The sequence below is a fragment of the Dermacentor andersoni genome, chromosome 9 (assembly GCF_023375885.2).
Source record: "Dermacentor andersoni chromosome 9, qqDerAnde1_hic_scaffold, whole genome shotgun sequence".
In the NCBI taxonomy this organism is placed as follows: domain Eukaryota; kingdom Metazoa; phylum Arthropoda; class Arachnida; order Ixodida; family Ixodidae; genus Dermacentor; species Dermacentor andersoni.
In genome coordinates this window covers 135,604,914-135,628,085 of record NC_092822.1, presented here as the reverse complement: position 1 = coordinate 135,628,085, position 23,172 = coordinate 135,604,914, and the positions used below count along the sequence as shown (strand labels likewise).

The 23,172-nt window shown below is 48.1% G+C and overlaps 1 protein-coding gene across 1 annotated transcript; it reads right to left on the bottom strand.

The window, feature by feature from the left end:
* Nucleotides 1–430: 430 nt before the first annotated feature.
* LOC126518955 (putative nuclease HARBI1) lies at nt 431–3,701 on the bottom strand. Its single transcript, XM_072284302.1, has 3 exons — nt 2,937–3,701; nt 2,168–2,382; nt 431–1,750 (listed from the first exon to the last, which is right to left on the bottom strand). The coding sequence occupies exons 1-3, from the start codon at nt 3,525–3,527 to the stop codon at nt 1,429–1,431; spliced, it is 1,128 nt and encodes a 375-aa protein (XP_072140403.1). The 5' UTR covers nt 3,528–3,701; the 3' UTR covers nt 431–1,428.
* Nucleotides 3,702–23,172: the final 19,471 nt, after the last annotated feature.

Genomic DNA, 23,172 nt, shown 5'->3' with positions numbered 1-23,172 from the left:
ATGGCGCAACCTACCTCCCCCCCGTCGACAGTGAGCCTGTTGTTCGGCTCCTGCAGCCGATGATAACAGGAGAAGTGGAAGCAACATATGACTATTATGGTATAGTACTATTTCATGAAACACATTGCAAAGTTTTTGTAGCATGAAACTTGAAGGCAATCTGCTGTGAGGAAAGTGGGAGGAACCACTTCCCAGTTTATCGTGTTTTCTGAGGCTTTGATGCTGTATACATGTCTGTGCAATTGGTACCTTCAGCCTGTTTGTTGTACAGTGCGGAGAAGTTACATATGTCTTTAGAAGGCATTTAGGCTTTTTGAAAACCCTCAGCTGAATATGTCGAAAGCAATTTGTTGTGGCATTTACATTCAGCGATGCAAAGTGTGTGCCACATGATGAGTATGATTTTGAACTAATGATCCTTTCAGAGGAGCACAGGAGCCCTGGCCATCTAGTACAACACGACCAATCAATGGATGACTTGAACGCTACAAGTTCACCCATTGTGGATCACACTACAGCTGCGCCAGAGCTTCTCGAGTCAAACAAGGAGAACGAGCCAGAACGAGCCAGAGAATTTACAAGCGAGAGGCCACCCAGAAGCAGGATGGCACTCCTAGAGAAAACTTTGGCTTCCGAAAATGAAGTCAGGATTGCTTTACTCAGGGAGGAGCAAAAGTTGCGAATGCGTCTGATGCAAGAGGAGCATGCAGACAACTTGAAAAAAAGAAATGAAGAGCATAAGCTCAAAATAGAAATATTGAATCTTCAAAAGCAAGTTGAGCTTGCAAAATTGAATGCAATGAATAAAAGCTGCATGACACCCTGAGGCTGCGTGTCTAATCAGTAACGGAGTTTTTAGCACACATGGTCTTTTTACATTTCGTCTGTCTGTAGTGCCATACAGACGCCACACGACACACAGAACCATAAACCCATTACCCAACTATTCACTAGGGGTGTGTGAATATTCGAAACTTTTTGAATATTTCAAAACATCAACTGCACCTAATTAAACAAAATTGGAGCAAAAGCACGGTAAGTTTTTACCCCTCGGGCATAGTATGGACATAAAACATGAGAACTCGCGTAGTGGAACAGGCTACGTTGCTTCGGTAGCCATACATTACAGGCTATACAGTGACCATTTGCACACTCTAAAGAGTTCTGCGCATACAAAGAAACTACTGGTCTGCTCCTGATGCTCTTTGTGCTTTTAATAAACACTTCATAATGTGCTATGTAATGACAGAACCTTTCCGACTATACTAGGATGTGAGCATTGTTTTATATTAATGCTGCTAATGCCTCTTCATTATTCCAAAGCCATTCAATTTGATTCTGCTAGATTTCCATTCGATTCAGTCTCAAAATTCACTGTTCACACACCCCTATTATTCAGAAACACGAGGTGGATTTCAAACAACAATCTTAAGAGAAACTTCTCTGGATAAGAAGTTGCCGTGCACGCATGCCAGGTAGATTGTCCCCCACACCATTAACAGTGGGCAGGTGCTCTTGGCAAGTATTTCTTCCTGTACGTCTGCATCGGCTGGTGGGAACATGGAGACCGAGTGGCTCGGGTTCTCTTCGTAGGAGGGCCACGTTGTGCAGGGCAGCGCAAGCAGTTATTATGCGAGCTGCATTACGAGGCTTGTGCTGCAGCTTCATGTCCAAACATGGAAAGCGCCTTTTCCACACTCCAAAGGCCCTTTCTATGGAGTTGCGGGTCTTGATGTGCGCCTTGTTGTACCTGATAGAATGACAATACAATGCAATTAGTTTTCGAATACACACTGTACATTATATTGTTCCAAAGCTGTTATTCTGTGTAGTTAGCACAGATCTACATTGAATGGTTACAAATACATTCCATTTCCTGCAAACGATGTAGCACCTTCCTAGATTTGCATTCGTTCTGCCCAGCCATATTTCATTACCGACCATTATATTGAACGGAACTGTAACAATCTCGCGCTATATAGGCAACACCATCTGTGCGCTCTTGGTGCAGCAACAGATACCAGAGGAACGTGTTGCTTATGCATTACAGCTACTCACTTTAATACACCTCAGGTGTATTGCATAGCTTTACAAAAACATAGTATGTTATTATGGGGAGAGGTGTTACCTATCATATACACCCCTGAAAGGATTAGGCATTACTTGCCTGCCTTCTGGTGAGTTGACTGGACCTGGCTCAGCAAGGGGGGTCATCAAGAAAGGAGAGCAGGCATAGCCCATGTCTCCAAGCAGCAGACCAGGCACACGGTGCTGTTCGTACATAACTCGTACTCTAGAATTGTCAAATATGCGACTGTCATGGGCAGACCCCGGCCAGCTCGCTACAACGTTGAAGAATTGCAGCATTGGTCCGGCAACCGCCTGCAAAAAAAGAAAACTAGAGTATGAGTGCAGGAACGAAATGTTGTCGTTGCAACAACTGTCAGTACATTTTACCTCCCAGCAACACGGAAGATAAAAATCTGAAAACAACTGAAGGCTATCTCGCAGAAATTTTCAACTAACTAAAAATTTCATGTGGCCCATAATTCACCGCCCTGTTTTTGCCACGGCACATGTAAATACGGAATTTGTTGCACAGCTTGTAGTGGTCACTATGGACAGAAGTGTGATAGCCCATTTCTTACGTTGTGAAATAAAAATATGTGCGCGCGCACATCATATCAGTTGCTTCGTGATCAGCAAGCGAAGCTCGTCCCTGCCGCAGCGCTACAGTTGAGACCACACATTCGACTAAACAGCGGCACTCGTACCGTCTCTCCGTCAAATATAGCGTGTGAACGAATATGACGCGCGTAACACAGTTACTTAAAACAGCATGCGAGAATTGTAATATGACTTTTACCGCTGCTTCTACGTTTCTGCAAAACTAATCGCTTACGTACGATCCCTACACATGGTGAGAAAGGGCTTACCTGAACGTTAATAGAAAACACTCCTTTGCGGTTGCGGTAAACTTCTGCGTCATCGCTTCCGGGACTCTTTATGCGTACATGTGTGCCGTCGATGCAGCCCGTCACCCCGGGGAAGTGGGCGATCTCGTAAAAATCTCGCATCACACCTGACAGCTGTGAGGCATCTGGGAAGCGGACGACTGCTCGGAACAGGTGCCTTGCAAGAAGGCGCGTCACTCGTTTCACCGTGCGGCACACCGTGGGCTGGGACACATTGACCAAGTCTCCGCTCACAATTTGAAAGGTTCCGGCGCCGTAAAATCTCAGTGCCACAAGCAGCTGCTGCATGGGTGTCAGCGGCAATCCTCGGTTGTCGCCGCTCGCTTCAAGTGGCACAAAGGCGAGCAGCTCACGAACTGTTTGCTTCGTGAAGCGATAGCGCGTGAGAAACTCCTCGTCGTCGTACAGCTCCATCGGGTTCAATCTGTCGCGCATCCATGGCCGTGGCACAGTTTGCATGTAAAATGCATCACCGAAGACGACATCACATGCTCTACACGCAAATTCGTAAGCGCTGATTCTTCTGGCAACGTCGCTCCTATAAGCCGCCATGGCTCCTCAACCTGTCAAGCCCACTTCAAGGTAGCGCTGGCCCTGTCTTGAAGTTTTCGCGTACTTGATCAAGTGAAGTCCGCCGCGAGGAGGCGCTTCAAGTCAAGGGAGGTTTATGATGCGCGTTGGCGCCGACTTGAGGCGGCCGCAAGTCAAGTTCGAGTCAAGCCGCATTTCTGAATACGGGGGTTAGTTGGGCTCGTTCACCGGCCAGTTACGAACTCGATGAACGTGCTAGGCCTACGTGACGTGTAATGTAAACATCGGTGGTAGGCGAGTATGGTTATCCAGACCTCGGACTTCGAAAACATGTTTCCATTCATTTCGAGCACTACAATATATACATACAAGCACAGGCATGGCTACTCTCATGAATCGGTGTGATGTTTTAATAGACGATCGCATTTAGATCGGTGTAATGACAGACAGAAGGTTGGATTTGCCAGCATCGTTCGAACTCCGCACAAATTGCCGTCGCACTGTCACCACCCAAAGTCGTCGGTCATGTCGTTGCCGGCCTGTCGCGCGCTTCGTGCGTCCAACGAACTCGAATCATCATTGGTGTCCGCGTCTTCAAATTGGCAGTCATACGCATCGCGGCCTCTGATTGGTCGATGCCGGCAACGCGTCGCTGGTATTCTAGAATCGCTAGTCGCCAAAATCTCCGCGCGTTTTGAATCATCACCCTCTGCGTTACTGACGCTTTTAACGCATTCGACGCATTGGTGCGTACCGCAACGTGCCGACGCATGTCAGTGGTCGGCACTTTAGGCGCCCGCTTCCGTGTTGAGTGTCGGCTTGCCTCAGCGTTGTTATACCTCGTAATCGAGAAATGAGCACAGCGCACGTGGAGCACAGTGGTTGGTCAAAGAAAAGCGCGCGAGGAGAAAACTGGAAGAGGAGGAGGCAACAGTAGAAGCATGAGGCAGGAAGTGGAAGATGAACAAAGGGGAGACGGCCTGCGCATGCGCTGAGTTGCCGGTGGCCACGGCACCTGCACCCGCGTGGGCGATCTCACCTATGCTTCGGAAAGAGACACGGTGGCGTGAAGTGGGGAGGGCTACACTTATGCGCGGCGTCAGTTGCTCAGGACCCTCCATGGTACCAGCGTGTTTGACGGGAATCATCGCTCCTGCATGGGACGATGGCGAGAGGCTACGAGTACACTCTTAAACAAAATTCAACGCTTTGGGTCGTAGCTTGCCATACAACAATAATCGTCAGCGGTCTTGTACGCACTTACTTTCTTTAACGCTGCGAACCCGGTACACTCTTAGACAAATGTACACCTCTTCGGGTGTGTATTTCCCAGACAACGATAATCGTCATTTGCCTTGCTTGCGTTTCGTTTCTTGAAAATGCGGCGCTCGCAACTTTCCTGTCGTTAATTGCCTGTCATGCAGATAACGCGCATCCCGTTCGTGACATGGAAGTACCGGGCTGTATCTTCACAATTGCTATTAGGTACAGCGGGACGGTGCGTTTTTCGCGGCGCTCGACGTTTCTGCGCAGGCGCGAGCATGAGCGGGTGCGAGAGAGAGAATCCCTTTGCTCCTTGAATATGTGACTCTGCCTAGGCACTACGGAGGAGGTTTCTTAGCGCGTGTTGCATGGGTTTGTCCCGTAGACATGTCGGCATTGCGGCATGTGGTCGAGTTTGTTTACGCTCTGCTGGTGGCTGCCCACGCGGTGAGGCAGTGGGCACGGACGCCCCATTTGGTGACCGCTGTGTCTGAAGGGGCAAGGTTCTGACTGGTGTTATATAAGTCGAGGGTCACCTTTTTCGTCGCGACGATAGATTGGATTTTTTACAAGCACTGCCCCAGGAGGGTCCATGTTACCGGCAAATAGAGGCCTCAGGAGAGCACCTAAGGTTATAATAAAGCAGGCGGCGCAGGATCTCCGGGTAAGGGGGTAGCGGGGGTACCAAATCTGGAAGCAGAGCGGCCCGTGGGTAGGGGCAGCGGAGGCTGAAGCGTGCGCCAGGGGGTGTTCGCATAAAAAAATGGCTTTTGCGATAGCGGACAGCCGATCTTATACACCCCTGGCACGTGTGAGCCTCTGCGAGCCCCAACCCACGGACCAGTCCGGGTTCTACCTTTGTATCCCCGTTGCCACTTTGGTGTCCTGAAGACGCCGCCGATAATGCTAAATAATGATACGTTGTTTCAATTAGTACAAAAACACACCACTGAATAAATATAATTACGTCTAACCGCCAACTTGCGACGCTAAGTTCAGCACTACCGCGCCCTGCGACTTCTGCCGGCACGCCTATGGACAAACGCATACAACACGCGCTAAGACACTCCTCCGTAGTGCCTCGGCAGAGTCGTATATTGAAGTAGCAAAAGTCCCCACATTTCCTCTCTGGCACCCGCTCTTACCCGTGCGTGCGAGCAAACTTGCAGCCTCTGAGCAAGTGCCACGCCGCGTTGTACCTTCTAGCAATTGTAAATACGCTACCGAGCTCACAGCGTTAAAGGAAGGAAATGCGGACAAGACAGATAACGATTATTGTTTTGTGGCAAGGTACGACCCAAAGGGTGTAATTTTGCTAAATAGTGTAATTCCAAGTCATGAATGATATGCGCGTTATCAGCATGACAGAACATTCTCGACGGCAAAGTAGCGAGCGCAGCGTTTTCTAAAAGGAAACGGTAGCAAGACAGATAACAATCATGGTGTGGCAAAGCGTCTACATTTGTGTACACAGAAAAAAAGTTTACACCCTTTTGGTTGCATTTGGTCTCAAAGCAATAATCGTCATCTCTCGTGCGCGCATTTGCTTTAACGCTGCGAGCTGGGCACTTCCTAGCCACGAACGGCTTGAGAGTTATCAGCTTGACACTGCATTCTCGACAGGAAAGTAGCGAGCGCCGAGTTTTCAAGAGAGGAAACGCAAGCAAGGTAGATGAATTGAATTGAATATATCTTTATTTCCAACAGATTGGGAGAGACAGGGAAGAAAAGCTACAAGTGCAGCTTGAAAATACACACTGCCCGCTATGATCACAAGACATGGGCAGCGCGGAGCGGCCGCGTCTTTTTGACAATACAAAAATACACAGTTTTGCAAGTTTACAGTTTTTTTCACAGTTTTACACATTTCACACATCACAGAATAAAAAAAAGAGAAGATATATATGCACAAATATATATGTAATATAAATGTAAACAAGTAGCTGTAACTAGCCTGCACTCCTGAAATAGCTGACCGTATAAGCATGAATATTAGTTCTGCTAACTGAGTCGAGAAAATTCTGATGGGGTAAGGGCACACATATCAATTCAAGATTTGTTCGAAGCATTTAAAAGCATTGGTAAGTTGTTTTTTAGCACTTGTCAGCTGCAATTAGTTCTAAAACGGTGCATTGTCCAGGGTTCTGTGTTTCTCGTGAAACGTGAAATAACACGTTCTTCTAAACATGACATTTTAACAAGCAATAGATCGTTTTTTCTGTTCATGTGATAAAACTTCTGCAAAAGTCGACGCCTATAAATAAATGACGATTATTGTTGTGGGACAAGATGGTGTACAGTTTTTTCAGAGCGTAAGTGTGTAAGCCTTGATATGGCGCTGCCTTGAGAGTTGTCGCCGCTGACACTGGTGGCACTATTTCGCCACGACAAAGAGTCACTCTCGTGGTTGGTAGAACCAGAGCGTGCGAAGAAAAGCGTAGTACCGCGCAAGAGGACGGTGCGGCGACAATGGCTCAGATAGGGCGCCAGGATAGCGCGCGTGATGTGCATGGTAATAAAGCGCTGCATGAGCTGCATGGCCGCCGCTGTGAATCGCGCACACGCGTCCCCCACACGCTGCCTCTCGCGATCTCCCGATTAGCGAGGCAGTCGCACCACACTTCGCTCCATTTACAATGCGTCGCACGAGACAGATTGTCCGCGCTAGCAAATATGTCGCGAAATTAAAACACGCATACAGTAGCGCTCAAATTTCGCATAATCGTCGGTGAAGTTTTTAATCCGAAAGCCTTTCTAGGTTCATGGTGAAGTTTGTGTCAGCAGACCTGACCGCCGGAGTGTCCGCCGAAGCGTCATCATGCCATATGAAGACACATTAAAGACAGATTAAAGAATGAAAAATTATTAATAGTGACAGCTAGTGAATGATAATGTTACGATAGAGATTGGTAGAGGTTATTAATGACTAGTAAAGACTAACAATTACTACTAATGACTTGTAATTAATGACTACTAATGACTCCGAGATGACGAATATGTCTAACGACGGCTTGTAATGACCACCATTGATTAGAAATGACTAGAAATGTCTAGTAATGGGTAGTAATGACTAAATTGACTACTAATGACTTGTAATGACTATTAATGACTACAAAATGACCTATACGTCTAACGATCGCTTGTAATGACCCCAATTGATTACAAATGACTACATATGCTTACTAGTGAGCAGTAATGACTTAGAAGGACTGAAATCACTTGTAATGACTAGTAACGACTATGATATGACCAACATGTCTCACGACGGCTTGTAATGATCACAATTGATTACAAATGACTAAAACTGCTTAGCGGTGAGCACTAATGACTAATAATGACTGAAATCATATGTAATGACTAGAAATGAGTACGAAATGACCAATATGTATAACGACAACTTGCGACAACCACAATTATTCATCATCATCATCAGCCTGGTTACGCCCACTGCAGGGCAAAGGCCTCTCCCATTCTTCTCGAACTACCCCGGTCATGTGCTAATTGTGGCGATGTTGTCCCTGCAAACTTCATAATCTCATCCGCCCACCTAACTTTCTGCCGCCCTCTGTTACGCTTCCCTTCCCTTGGAATCCAGTCCGCAACCCTTAATGACCATCGGTTATCTTCCCTCCTTACTACATGTCCTGCCCATGCCTATTTCTTTTTCTTAATTTCAACTAAGATGTCATTAACTCGCGTTTGTTCCCTCACCCAATCCGCTATTTTCTTATCCCTTAACGATACACCCATCTTTCTTCTTTCCATAGCTCGTTGCGTCGCCCTCAATTTCAGTAGAAATTCATTAGAAATGACTAAAGATGCTTAGTAATGATCAGTAATCACTAATAATCACTCAAAGCACTTGTAATGTAACTGAGTACGATATTGTCACGTGGTGGTGACGTTGAAGAACACAGTAGCAATACTGTGAAGGACAAAACTAACTTTTATTGGGCGAACCTGTGCCCACAAAAACAGGCTACACTTATAGCAGAACGATAGCGGCGAACACGGTCGGCGATCGTCGAAAATCTGATCAGCGGGTCCAGCGCGTCGGCTTTTATACAGTAGTCATCGAATGTTCCAGACTAATCGTTGGGACCCGCGTGCCTTCCACAAGGTTCTACACCATTCGCGTCACGCGATGAAATCAGATAACACAAGGTTCGGCGACAACAGACAGTAGGCGGACTTTCCAGGGCTCCACTGAGTAACGGCGAGGTAGTCGGCGACGTCACGAGGGCGTTCACCTTCCCTGGGGCGTTGTGCGTTGACGGCGAAGCCTCGCAATCCCAGGTCGCGGCATGGGCATCGGTGGTACACATGGCCGGCTTCGCAGCAGTGGTAGCAGTGCGGGCGGTGGTCGGGGGCGCGCCAAATGTCCGTCTTCCTTGCGTAGGTGCACTGGGTGACGGGTGGTCGTGCTGGCGGCGGCGGACGACGGAATTTCGGTGTTACAGGGCCCTGGCGCGGTCGCGGAGGGTGGCCTTGACTGCGTGCGACGGCGGCGTAAGTCATCGCTTCTGGCTTGGGCTGCGGTAATTGTGGTTGCACCTCAGGAACTCCAAGCGATCGGTGCACCTCTTCTTTCACAATGTCGGCGATCGAGGCCACTTGAGGCTGCGACTATGCAAGACCTTGCGCAGTTTTTCACGCACAATGGCCCTGATGGTCTCGCACAGATCGTCCGTGGCCAGTGATTGAATTCCGGCGTACCTTGTTGGCTTGGTGCTTTGGTCGAATTGCCGGTTCCACAATTCCAGTGTTTTCTCGATGCTCGTCGCCTCACGAAGAAACTCGTCGACGGTCTTCGGTGGGCTTCTTACCATTCCGGCGAAAAGTTCCTCCTTTACACCACGCATCAGTAGGCGGACTTTGTTCTTCTCGGACATTTCTGGGTCGGCGTGGCGGAACAGACAGCTGATTTCCTCAGTGAAGATCGCGATCGTCTCATTCGGCAGCTGCGCTCTGGTCTCCAGTAGAGCTTGGGCTCGCTCTTTTCGCACGACGCTTGTAAATGTTTGCAGGAAGCCGCTTCGGAAGAGGTCCCACGTCGTCAAGGTGGCTTCTCTATGCTCGAACCCCGTCCGGCGGCGTGCTCCAATGCGAAATAGACATGTCGTAGCTTGTCGTCGCTTCTCTGCTGTTAAACGTAGCGACCCTCTCATACGCTTCCAGCCAGCTTTCCGGGTCCTCAAATGTGGAACCGCGGAACGTCGGTGGTTCCCTGGGCTGCTGCAGCACGATGGGGGACGCTGAGGCTGCCATTGGGGTTGCCTTGGTCACAATCTTCTTGGTCTTCTCCGGTAGAAGTCCGTGCTCCGGGGGTAGCGGTTGAAGACGGCGGCTTGCTCGATGGTCCGGGACTACGTCGGTGTTCTCTTTGCCGTCCGGGCTTGGATCACGGCTTGTTGGGGGCGTGCACTACATGAACAAAAAGCACCTCCACCAGATGTCACGTGGTGGTGACGTTGAAGAACACAGTAGCAATACTATGAACGACAAAACTAACTTTTGTTGGGCGAACCTCTTCCCACAAGACAGGCAACACTTATAGCTCAACGATAGCGGCGAACACGGTCGGGGATCGTCGGAAATCTGATCAGCGGGTCCAGCGCGTCGGCTTTTAAACAGTAGTCATCGAATGTTCCAGACTAATCGTTGGGACACGCGTGTGTTCCACAAAGCTCTACACCATTCGCGTCACGCGATGAAATCAGATAACACAAGGTTCGGCGACAACAGACAGCGGACAGAAGCATAAATAACTTTCCAGAAACTTCGGATACATGTAGGCACGTCCCGCGCTGTGCGATAAGATTTGTTAGGCGACGAAACGTGGTCGCCCGATAAATATAAGTACACGTGTCAATATCACCAGGATTTGCAGGCGTGTACTGTGTGCCGACGGAACGCTCTGTGTTTTGTAGACGAGCCCAAGGCACCCACGTCAAAAGAACATCTCCGGCCAGTGACTGCCTGCCGCGCTGATCAGCTTGCCACAGACAAGGCTGATAGCGAGTCATCGGACAGCGGATTCAGAGACCTCGTGCCTTGATCAGCCACCTTTCCGGTGACTGGCGCGACTACTGAACAAGCTGAACATGATCGACGGGAGCGCCCTCTGAGGCACCCTATAAATAGCCACCGCAGCCATCATCGTGTAGAATTTGCATTTCTGTACTGTGTGCTGACGAAACGCTCTGTGTTTTGTAGGTGAGTGTATAAAATCTGACATTTGGTTTCATTGTTGGTACTGTCCATTGGCTGAAAATCCCCAATAATGTTTTTGTTCAAGTAGTGTTTTTGTTCCAGTATGGGAACTGACTCGTTCACGTACCGTGCCAGAATCAGTCGTTTTGTTGTGCATAGTAAATCTAACGAGAATCATTCACCCTTGCAGATGCAAAAAAAAGTGCTTTTACTGGATGCCTGCGTGTTACTTACTTATTTGCGCTGGTGATGTCGAGACGAACCCAGGCCCGGACAAGTCTGACCAAATGATTACTCTCCTTAAAGAACTAGCACTGTCGAATGAAAAATTCTACAAGGACATCTCTAGTAAGATTAAGGATATTCAAACGAACGTAAGGGACATAAAAAGGCGGCTTTCCGAAATAGAAGACAGATTTGAGGTCGTGGATAACTTGCACGACGACGTCACCAGTGTAAATGCCACACTTCAAGAATCGCATGCTCAGCTAAAAAACTATTGAAAAGAAACAGGCTGAACATGCAAGCATAGTCGTTGATGATTTGAACAACCGAATGCGGCGGAACCATCTCATCTTTAAGGGCATCCCTGAACAGGAAGCAGAGAAATGGAAAGACGTAGTGAAATTGGTAAGCGAATTTGTGGCAAAAAAGCTTGGTGTCGAAACAGGTGAAATCAACCGCGCTCACCGAGTGGGCCGGAAAAAAACTGAGTATGTGCGCCCTATTGTTGTGAAGTTACTGAAGCTGTTATTCTACTTTCGTGATCTCCCTCTCTTTTTTTATTGAACTCGCCCCCTCCCCCTCCACCGAAGAAAATGAAATCCTGCGTACGTCGCCCGATCTAGTAGCGATGCGGCAAGTTGGTTGGCAAAAGTTTATTTGCGGCAAGTTCTGATTCCCCGGCCTGCAATTGGAATGGAATGGGGCACCCATTGGGCAAAACATCAGGCTACCTACAACTTGATCTAGTTTCCGTGGTACAATAAAATTAGCAGTGACTTAGCTCGGATATGCCAGGATTTACGTAGCGTGAGCTGAGGCACGTCGCTCAGCCTCCTGGCGACGCCGCTTGGCTAGACGTTCCTCCCTTTGCTCCGGAGTCTCCGCAGCACGTTTAGCCTTCTTCTGTTCGTTCTTCCTACGTTCGACCGCTAATTGCCAGGCAACCACTTCGGTATCCGATGAGTTAAGCTTCTCCGCTCTTCTGCGCCGCTGAGCAGCAATTCCGCTCACCTTCTCCATGGCTATACCACCCTGGCAAACGCCCCGCTATATGTATACCCCGACTGATACCTCTGCGCATGCGCACAAAATGAGAGGCGCTATGAAGCGGCTCCGGCGCAGCGTCAGACTTGGCTACTGCGCAACGCAGGCGCACAGCTGGGCACGGGTCGGCGCCAGTGCCTCTGCCGCGGCTATGACGTCCTTCCTCTGTAATGCGCAGACCGGCGTGGCGCGCGCGGCGGCGGCGGCTCCGCGCTCCAGCTGTGCGCCGTGTGATGTCACTGCTCCTAGTGCATGCGCAGCACGGCTCTCCAGGAGCCACGCGAAACTGCTCAACCTCGGCCAGTGTCGCTCACGCTACAAAAATGCTGAAGAAGTCGCGAACCCGTCAGCTGGCCCAGGAGCCTCCAGGCGAAGATAACCGTCAAACAATACATAAAGCACATTTGGTACAATTAGAAGAAGATTGCCGAGCGAGCTGAAGTAAAGGTGGTGTTTTTCGCCCCATGCAAGCTTTCTAGGCTCTGCAGGACCAACCTTTTCGCCGCAAGGCACTGGTCTGTGTCGCAAAGAACGGAAATAAATACGTCGATTGTCAGGCAGGAGTCGTTTATGAAATTACTTTGTCATATGGTAGTAAGTACATCGGACTAAATGAGGAATGCCTGAATGATAGCCTGAGGCAAGATAAAAACAATGTTAGGAATGGGACAGAGGGCCACCTGGGAATTATTTGTCGGGATTGCAAATGTGCGCCAAGTTTTCTCACGTTTGCGCTGTGGCGGCCAAAAAGCGTGGCAAATGGGTTAGATTAGTAATTGAAGAGAAAAGCATCATTGAGGCAAGGGATAGGTGTGTGAGTGTGGCATCGATCTCATTATCGCAAGATGACTTGCTTTACGTGAACGCGAATACGCACAGATAAAGTGGGATAGGGCCTCGTGTATCTATTAGTGACGTTTCTTCGTAATTAAACATTGTGGGAAGTGGCGTCCTGTGTTTGTGTTTCTGTCTTTGTCAGTCGTCGTCTTTCACATCGGATCACGCACAACGATCGTATGCACCAACAAGCAGCATACAACGCCCTTAAGCGTTTTTCATGTGCAAGCCAGCGCATTCAGACGCTTGGCACGGTTTCGATGGCTGAACCGCTTTAATTAGCTGCGATTGTGCGTGTTAACAAAGTCTTCTGCACTCAGAAAAGTATAGATTGCTTTGAAATTTATTATAATTGTAAGGAAGATGACAGCGCAAGCGTTACTGCGGCCACATGGCGAAGTGCGAGAGACAGAGACAGAAGGGTCGGTGTCACTGTTCTTGCTCGTGCTGGCGCTCGGCTGGAATTGCTTGGCTGCTCTCAGCTCTGGACCCGACGTGACTGCAGTTCTCGCTAATAGTAAATAAACCTCGTAGCATTTTGTGGAGGTACGGGGTACCCTAACGCCTCGCCATGGTACTCCGGAGCCGCACTCTGCCCACCGCTACCACCACGACCATTCCAAACGACGCCGGTGAGCGACCCCCTTCGTCAATTCGCCCAATCACCTGTGGTGCCGTTCGTCAGCGAGACTCCGCTGTGTTCATTGGCACCGCTGAAACTGACGCGGACGACTGGCTTTCGTCGTACGAACGGGTGAGCAATCACAACAAATGGGACGATCCGACAAAACTCACCAACGTTATTTTTTTTATCTTTCGGATGTCGCCAACCTCTGGCTCCGAAACCATGCAGCCAATATTGTGTCACGCAATGAGTTTAAGACTCCCTTCGTACGGCCATGTCAAAACTTCGGGCCGAACAATCCCTCCGCCAACGAGCGCAACAGCCGGGGGAGAATTTCACTAGTTCTATCGAGGAGGTTATCGATCTCTGGAACCGAATGAGTCGAACTATGACTGAGGAAAAGATCAAACAAATCCTCCAGGACATTGAAGACAACGCTTTTCAAATGCTTCTGGCTAAGAATCCTACTACCGTTGCAGCCGTAGTCCCCTACCACCAAAGTTTCGACGAACTGCGCTTGCAACGAGCACTAGCCCGTCAAACTGTTCCTCACGTAGCCTCATTTTCCAGTTTGGCGACTGCTCCCGAGCAGACTGATTACGGATTTCTGCTGCCTCAAATCAAAGCCTTCATTCGTGAAGACGTGGCCCGCCAGCTCTCGCTGCTCCCTCTCATCCAGGAGTCTGCCCAACCTTTGTCCTCGGCCGTGCATCACACCATCCGCGAGCAGGTTGCAGAGGCTTTTCCGCCAGCCCACCAGTACGCTCCGAGTGCCGCATCGCTGACCTACGCTGAAGTCGCGTCGCGTCGTCGACCAACTAATCTCCCTACCCGACGCCGCCACAACGCCCAGCATTTCTTCATGTGCTTCAAAAACCCCCTGAGTACTTCAGGCCACAAGATCCATGGCGCCCGCGGGACAGTCGGCCCATATGCTTCTTCTACGGTCTCCCGGGAGACGTGGCGCGCCTTTGTCGCCGCCGCCTGCTGCGTCCGGACGTCATTGCTGGTCCACGCGTACCTGTAGCCCACCCGTATTGTGATTCGAACCCATCGCTGAATTTCTGTACCAGCTGTCTTAACTCAGTAGGGTGCACCGGTGGCGTAGAGGTAGAACATCCGCCTGGCGTGCAAGAGGACCATGGATTGAATCCCGGCGCCGCGCAGGTTTCCACCGGATTAAAAAAAAATCCGCGTATTGATAAAATTGCATAAACAGACCTGGAGTGCGGCCTGATGCCGGTGACCAGAACCGGTAACGCACTCCCTCACCAGAGCAGGATTGGCCACCCTGGTGCGCTACTTGGCCACAACCTCCTATATGAATACAACAATCAAATCCCAACCCTCAGTCCCGAGCAGCTGCGAAGCAACTGACCACGGCGGCGCTCAGACCTGCGACGCAGCAGAGGGTGCTAAGAATCCCTGGCTCCGGACAGGCCGCCATTGGAATCTCAACCTGGCAACGTTTAACGCGAGAACGTTAACTAGTGAGGCGAGTCTAGCAGTGCCATTGAAGGAATTACAGGGCAGTAAATGGGATATAATAGGGCTCAGTAAAGTTACCCCGCAGGAGCGTCTGCGTCAGCAGGCATTTGGTGTGTTGCGACACCACGTACCCGAGCACACGAGGGTTGGCCCCTCCCGCGTGTAGCCGTGCGCGGCTTAGCCGTGTCTTGGGAAAGGGGGATCCTGGGGTTTGAGACGATGCTGGGTGTTTGGACCTTTAAGGCCCCCCGGCGGAGGCAACACACCCCTTTGGCACGTCTTCACACAGACGGCACCCCCGGACTGACCCACCTGGGGGAAATCGGCAGACGTCTTTTCCTGTCCCCCTCTTCAATCTTTTTCTGTCTCTCTCACTTTCAATCTTTCCTGTGTTCTACTCACTTATTCTTACTTCCGTATTTCCGGGCGGCAAGGGTTAGCCGTGTGTCATATATTCAACCTTGGGTATATACATTAGGTTATAGGGGCGGTGTATAGCTGGCGTCTGCAGGCTTCTTGGAAACTGCAGCGTCCCCTTGTAGGGTCGGTGGTGGGTGGCTACCACCGCTGCCGAATTTTTAGACTATCCTATAGCAGACGCGTTCCCGCGACCTTTACATCGGCCTCTGAAAAGAGGTCGCACCGAAGCAACCTTCCAGTTCTTTTTAAAACCAACCGAAAACTCATTTCCAAAATACCACGTTCTTCCCAGTGAAGGCAACACAACAGTAAGAAAACTGTCACCATTCATAGTTGCGAAATGCCTAGCAAACACAATTGGAGCTGGCTACAAAGCCTCGAAAATGGCTAGCGGCGACCCCCTCCTTGAACTGGCCAAAAAAGATCAACTAGAAAAACTCGCCGAACTCATCACTACCGGTGACATCAAAGTGACAATCTCTCCACATCGCTCACTGAACACAAGCAGAGGAGTTATATCAGAAGAAGACTTCCTGAAGCTCAGTGATGAAGAGCTCCTCGAAGGATTTCAGGAGCAAAACATAATTAAGGTACAGAAAATCGCACTACGACGCAATGACCAACAGATTCAGACGAAACACGTGATATTGACATTTGGTAGCAGCACAGTCCCTAGTTCACTCGATGCAGGATACTTGAAAATCAACGTGAGGCCGTACATACCGAACCCGAGGCGGTGTTTCAAGTGCCAGTTGTTCGGGCATGGATCACAATCATGGAGAGGCACAGAAGCATGTGCGAAATGTAGTGCCAATGACCATACTTCTGATAACTGTAATGCTCCCGCACAATGTGTAAAGTGCAAGAGCGATCCTCCAGCTCACTCACGGAGTTGCCCTTGCTGGAAAAGAGAAATAGAAATAATTGCAATAACTGTAAAGGAAAAGATTTCATTCCATGAAACTTGGAAAAGGCTAGCGCACTTACCTCAAGTAAGCTATGCCAGTGTGACGCGGCAGGGGGCAGCGCCACACCGGTCTCAGGAATCGACAAGGTCTACGTCCGGTACCCCTGTAGAGACCCCAACCACCCCTTGTTGGATGCAGCCAGTGCTGGTCCATCAGAAACGAAGACGGGCCGCCAGACCACACTGCCGCAGGGCCCGAAGTTGAACCGTACCCCACGGCCCGAGACGCGTGTCTCGGCGCCTGGCTCTCGATCGTCCAGTGCCTCGGAAAAGGCGATGGAGGTCCACCCTAAAAACCCCGGCGTCATTGACGCCAAAAGACCGGCGCTCCTTGGAGCGCTTACAGAAGGAGAAACATATTGTAACTCCGTTGAGAAAGGGAAAGGTAACCTGAACGGTTACCGCCCTTTATAAGGATAATCAGCTTTTTCAAAACACGTCACCTACGACTTGTAAGCTCACGCACATAAGTAATCTTTTTTTTTTCCAATTCCAATAACATGGCTTTTATCATTCTTTGGAATTGCAGAAGCCTAATCCACAGTCTAGGTGGCATCAAAGATATAAATAAGTTATCACCAGTGGCATTCTGCCTCCGAGAAACGAACCTCGCATCCAAACATACACATTTTCTTAAAGGTTTTACTGTCGTAAGAAAAGACCACGAGCACTCCAGTCGTTTATCAGGAGGTGTCGCTATTGTCGTCCAAAGCGGCATTCCCACACGGAACGTTTTATTAAATACTCCGTACGATGCAGTAGATGTCACCGTTTTGTCATTTAAGACTGTCACCATCTGTTCTTTGTACATTCCTCCCCATAGCCATTTCAAAACTCGAGATTTGGAAGATTTAATTGACCAGCTGCCGGAGCTTTTTGTTTTAGTTGGAGATTTTAATGCTCACTGAACTCGTTGGGGTAGCGATAAGAATGACCAAAGAGGACAACTTATCGAATATTTTATTTTAACTAATAACATCTGTCTTTTAAATTCAGGTGCGCCAACTCATTTTTCACCGAGTTCACGTACTTTTAGCTGCATTGATTTAGCGTTAAAAAAATGAAATTAAATTGTGGGGTTTTACGTGCCAAAACCACTTTCTGATTATGAGGCACGCCGTAGTGGAGGACTCAGGAAATTTCGACCACCTGGGGTTCTTTAACGTGCACCTAAATCTAAGTACACGGGTGTTTTCGCATTTCGGCCCCTTCGAAATGCGGCCGCCGTGGCCGGGATTCGATCCCTCGACCTTGTGCTCAGCAGCCTAACACCATAGCCACTGAGCAACCGCGGCGGGTGATTTAGCGTTAGGCTCTCCCGACATTTTTACCGATTTTAAATGGGATGTACTGGAGACATCATATGGCAGTGATCATATACTTGCTATAATCAACCTCACCTCAACGCTACGCATTATATCTCACAAACCGCGCCATTGGAAACTAGAAATGGCCGACTGGTCTGTTTTCACAGAAAGTGCCAGGCTGGAGTAGCTTACTTTAGCAGACTTACGCATTGACGAAATTAATGAAATATTTACTAACTCTATTATTTCTGCAGCCGAAAGGGCCATTCCGCAATCTTCTGGCGTTGTTCGGAAAAAGCTTAATCCTTGCTGGTTACATGAATGCACCGTAGCAAAAAAGCAGCAAAATAAGGCCAGGGGAATCTTACGCAGATACCCAACATATAGCAACCTTCTAAATTTTAAACAAGCCAAAGCGAAAGATCGATATATCCGGAGACAGGCAGAAAAATCTTCCTGGCAAAAACATGTATCTACAATTAATAGCACCGTCACATCCAAAAGGATGTGGGAACAGGTCAGGAAACTTAAGGGGGACTACTCATCATACACGATACCCATACTTACTCCTTCAGGCACTCAAACAACACTACAAGAACAAGCGAATATACTTAAGGAACACTTATATAACATCTCTATCTCGGCTAATTATTCAAACACGTTTTTAAAATACAAACTGCCAGCAGAAAAGGAGAAGCTACCAACTGCTTGTATGTCAAGGGATGAATACAACGCTCCATTCACGGTACAAGGACTTAACGGGGTCCTCTATGCTGGTAAAAAACTGCAGTAGGTCCTGACCGGATTTATTAGTTTATGCTTGCACACCTGTCCCAAGCATCCGTAGAGGCCCTCCTTAAATTTTTGAACAAAGTATTTGGATCTGGAAGCATGCCAAAGAGTTCGAAAAACGCAATAGTGCCTTTCTTTAAAAACAGGTAAATCCCCCACATCCCCAAGCAGCTTTCGACCCATTGCCCTGACAAGCTGTTTGGCAAAATCGTACGAACGTGTCGTAAATGCGAGATTAGCTTTCACGCTTGATACACGGAACTCCATTGATTTTCACCAGTGCGGCTATAAAAAAGGGTGTTCAAAGGTTGACCACCTCGTCCGATTTGAACACGAAATACGTGAAGCATTTTTACACAAACAGCATTGATGTGGCAGTGTTCTTCGACCTAGAAAAGGCGTACGACACCACGTGGAGATTTGGAATCTTACGTGAACTCGCCGAGTTAGGAATCGGTGGCAAAACGTTAAACTGTCTCGCTGATTTTATGTCCAACAAAACATTCCAAATCCGTCTAGGCACTGTGCTCTCGCGCATATTTATCCAAGAAAACGGCGTGCCACAAGGTTGCGTACTTAGCACAACACTCTTTATAGTAAAAATAAACTCTGTAAACAACGTCATTCCCACATCTGTTATGCACTCCATATACATCGATGATCTGCAAATAGCGTGCCGCGCCTCAAACTTACGAACATGTCAAAGGCAGGTCCAGATAACAATAAATAAACTAATGGAGTGGGCTGAGAAAAATGGCTTCCGCTTCTCTACTCAGAAAACCGTTACAGTGCTTTTTTCGCAAAAACGAGGGTTATACTTAGACCCGGATGTAAAATTGAATGATGTCGTGCTGCCGGTAAAACAAGAATATAAATTCTTGGGAGTAATCTTTGACAAAAAACTAAACTTCCTAGCCCACATTAAAACACTAAAGATTAAGGCAAATAAAGCATTGAATATCCAGAAAGTTTTATCTCACAAGCACTGGGGTTCCGACCGAACGTGCCTTTTACGTATTTACCGGTCTCTTGTTCGTAGCCTTTTAGACTACGGCTCCATTGTTTACGGCTCAGCCAGACAGTCCTACATCGAACGACTTGATCCAGTACATAACCTTGGACTGCGACTGGCAAGTGGTGCCTACAGAACCTCACCTATTCAAAGTTTATACGTCGAATGTAATGCAACCGCATTACAGCAGCGCAGAGCATTACTCACTTTTTCCTACGTAGTAAGAATTCAGCCATCACCGCAACACCTATGCTACAACATCCTCACACAATGCAACTCACGCATACACCATACAAATAAACCGAACATGATTAAACCGCTTGTCCTGCGATATGAGGAATATGTTCAGGATTATGACATTCCTTGCGAATTCCTCCAGGTTGCCAGAAAGCCACAGCGTCTGCGCCCGTGGCATGATTTTGAACCGTTATGTGACTGGACATTGACACATTTAAAGAAGAAAGACACCCCACGCGAACACATTACACAAGAATGCCGTGTTCTTCAGGACAAATATCAAAATCACATGGAATTCTACACTGATGGCTCTAAAACAAAAGAGCACGTGGGTGTGGGCGTCGTAACGGAAAATTGGGAAACAAGTATTCGATTGCCACAACACGCCTCTGTTTTTACGGCCGAAGTTTTCGCTGTATGGGTAGTTAAAAAGATTATCGTTGATAAACACAAAAAATTGAGTCATATACACAGATTCTTTAAGCACACTGAAGGCTCTACATCTGAAATCTGAGTGTGAACCCCTGATTGGAGACATTTTAAACATGGTGGCTTTCTATGAATACGGGAGGTCACTTCGTTCCTGCTGGGTCGCAAGCCATGTTCGGATACCGGGTAACGAAGCTGCTGATGGATATGCATTGATGTCAGCGCAGAAATACATTACAAACACAACACTCCCATATAAAGATAGCATCCGTGCAATTAGAAAAGCCTTAACGGTAAAATGGCAACGCGAATGGGACCGTTGTGCCGACAACAAGCTACATCTCACGAAACCCATAGTTGGCGAGTGGAAGTCGTGCTATCATCAGGAGCGGTTCATCGAAGTAGTTTTATGCCGACTACGCATTCGGCACACACACCTCACACACAATTACTTACTTACGCAAGAAGACACACCAACATGCGAGAAATCTCAATAGCCACTAAGAGTTATGAACATATTACTCCCATGTTGCAGTCTTGTCCACGCTCTTTTCGCACGGGAATTTATGGCTGGGAGAAGCACGCGCTTGAGCTTCGGTGACTTCAGGCTGTCAGTGTTTGCGTCAAGCTTAATCCGAAAGACGCTAATCCGAAAGACGAAAGTTCGCTAGCACCAGTGACCTCGCTGACCTTCCGACATGCCGCTCTCACAGACAGCTGCGGCTGGCTTTTCATTGCTGGCGCGTAAGCGTTGTGCGCTTGTTTCTCGCCCTGCACGGAGAGCTTTTGGTTTGAGAACTCTTGGTACGGTTGCAAAGCTGTTAGACTCCCGAGAGGCGGCGGACTTAGCTCCGTAGGGGACGTCGACGTGCTGCAACCGGGTGCGACTGTTTTCACAACAAATCTGTGCAGGGGCGGAGCCTCGCCTCGATGACGTATCACCATTTTTTCTTTTTCGCCTCTGTTTGGCGGCGCGGTCGGTGTGCGGCGCCTCAGTTCGGATCAGCTCAATCCACGTGAGCGAGAAGTTGGCGCGCGTATCATATTCGCGGCATGCATTGTTTTGTTTCCCACGGAATGCAACGATGAACGAGCCTCCTGACCGGCAGAAGGTGATCGAAAAGTACCTCCTAGGGTTACATCATCATGAAGACGGCTACTCCCATGGCTACCTGAAGTCAGACGATGAGCTTAAGCTTTTTGAGAGGTCCTTGGCTGCCATCAACGAGAGGTATGCTGTGCGGACATCAAGACACCTGAACAAGCCGTCTAAATGTAAAGATGTATCGACTGCTTCTTAATGTTTCGCTCTGCGCGTAGATTTATCATTGTAAAACGCAGTAGTAATTTTAACCAGGGACTCAACCTGGCAGAACGACTTGTTTTCAGTTGGGGTTAGTGCGCAATACTAGACAATTGATTCATCTTGATTCGCCTTTTTGAAGATGGGGTTATATACTGTTCTGGTTACCGGTTCAGAGTTCCCCTAGCACCTATTTAATTCGGTTTGAGTGGAGTATTGTTCTGGTTTCCGCGACATGACCCGATTTTCAAAAATTCTGATAAACGTGAAAATAACTGAACTGTTATTTTTGGGTTTTTAGTCATGATTATACAACCGCGCACGTAAGGTAACCACGACTACAAAAAATGAAAGATCTGTCCCTGTGCTCCTTACATATTTGCTTTGAATTCAAGACAGAGCTGCGCGGGGGCGTTTGTTTTGTATGCATCTGCACGTTTTTTAACATTAAAAAAGCAATCGCGTGCAACACGAGACACTATTTGCGGTGGGGCGGTACTCCACGTCGTGACACGGCCGTGTGTGCCACCCGTGGTCCTGCTAGAAGTGTGAATTGGACGTCTAGAGCAAGGCATAGGCCTGATAAGGAACTCTGTATATGAGCTGAAGCTGCAGCCCAGCTTTTTGTCGTATTATATTAAAATCCCGAGGCCCAACCAAACTATAGCAGGTTGGTGCTGCTTTTAAGTCGCCACTTTTTAAAACTATACAAAAAGTAGGAGTAATTATTAACAATAGTGATTATAATTATTATGCTCATTGAGGAGAGCCACATTTTCTTCCTAGAGGCAGCGCATCTTAGTTTCTTTGCTGCCATTGCATTACACAAACTAAAACTAGATTTGATATTGACCTGTGCCATGCATAAATCTAGGCACCTTCATTAAACCGTCTTTATTGTTTATTTTCAGCCAATGTCGTCTTGTCCATGATCCACTCCAGGTGCAGAATCTCTCTAGACAATGTACCGTTTGTGGTTGTCAAAGAAAGCGTCAAAGTCTGCATATTTGGAACGGAATACTACAAAAAGACTCAAGAGAAAAATAAAGACCAGGTATGTTACATGGTCATGCACTTGCGAACGTTTCAGTCTCATGCAGATGTCCAGCAGCGTTTCAAATTTAAAGATTGTGTACAGGCAGTGTAAAGAGGATTTACCTTATGTTACGTTAGGTTAGGTTACTTTAGGTTTACGCCAGAAATAAATATTCTTTATTTCATTTACAGGGTTCAAGCACCACTGACTGGCCGAAGGAGGTGTACGAGAAGAAACGAATGAACCTCCAAGGCACATAAAAAAAAGGGTGTGCAGCAACAATGAATTTGAAGTGGATTGAATTGTACCCAGATTTCCAGGTACTTAATATGCAACCAGAAGTAAAAAATGTTTGCGGGTTATTTTCTGGGCACCTTTATCATGACAATTAGGTCTGCAAGCAGACACGAAACAAGCAGTTTTCAAAAATTATTACATTGTCCTTGCAGTGGCTCATGAGAAACTTGT

What these genes read in the sequence shown, in the direction of transcription:
- LOC126518955 (XM_072284302.1), bottom strand. Translation starts at nt 3,527, where the DNA reads ATGGCGGCTTATAGGAGCGACGTTGCCAGAAGAATCAGCGCTTACGAA. An exon ending in TGTTTTCTATTAACGTTCAG is followed by an intron (nt 2,383 to 2,936) that starts GTAAGCCCTTTC and finishes CTTTTTTTGCAG; the next exon opens with GCGGTTGCCGGACCAATGCT. An exon ending in GTCAACTCACCAGAAGGCAG is followed by an intron (nt 1,751 to 2,167) that starts GCAAGTAATGCC and finishes TCATTCTATCAG; the next exon opens with GTACAACAAGGCGCACATCA.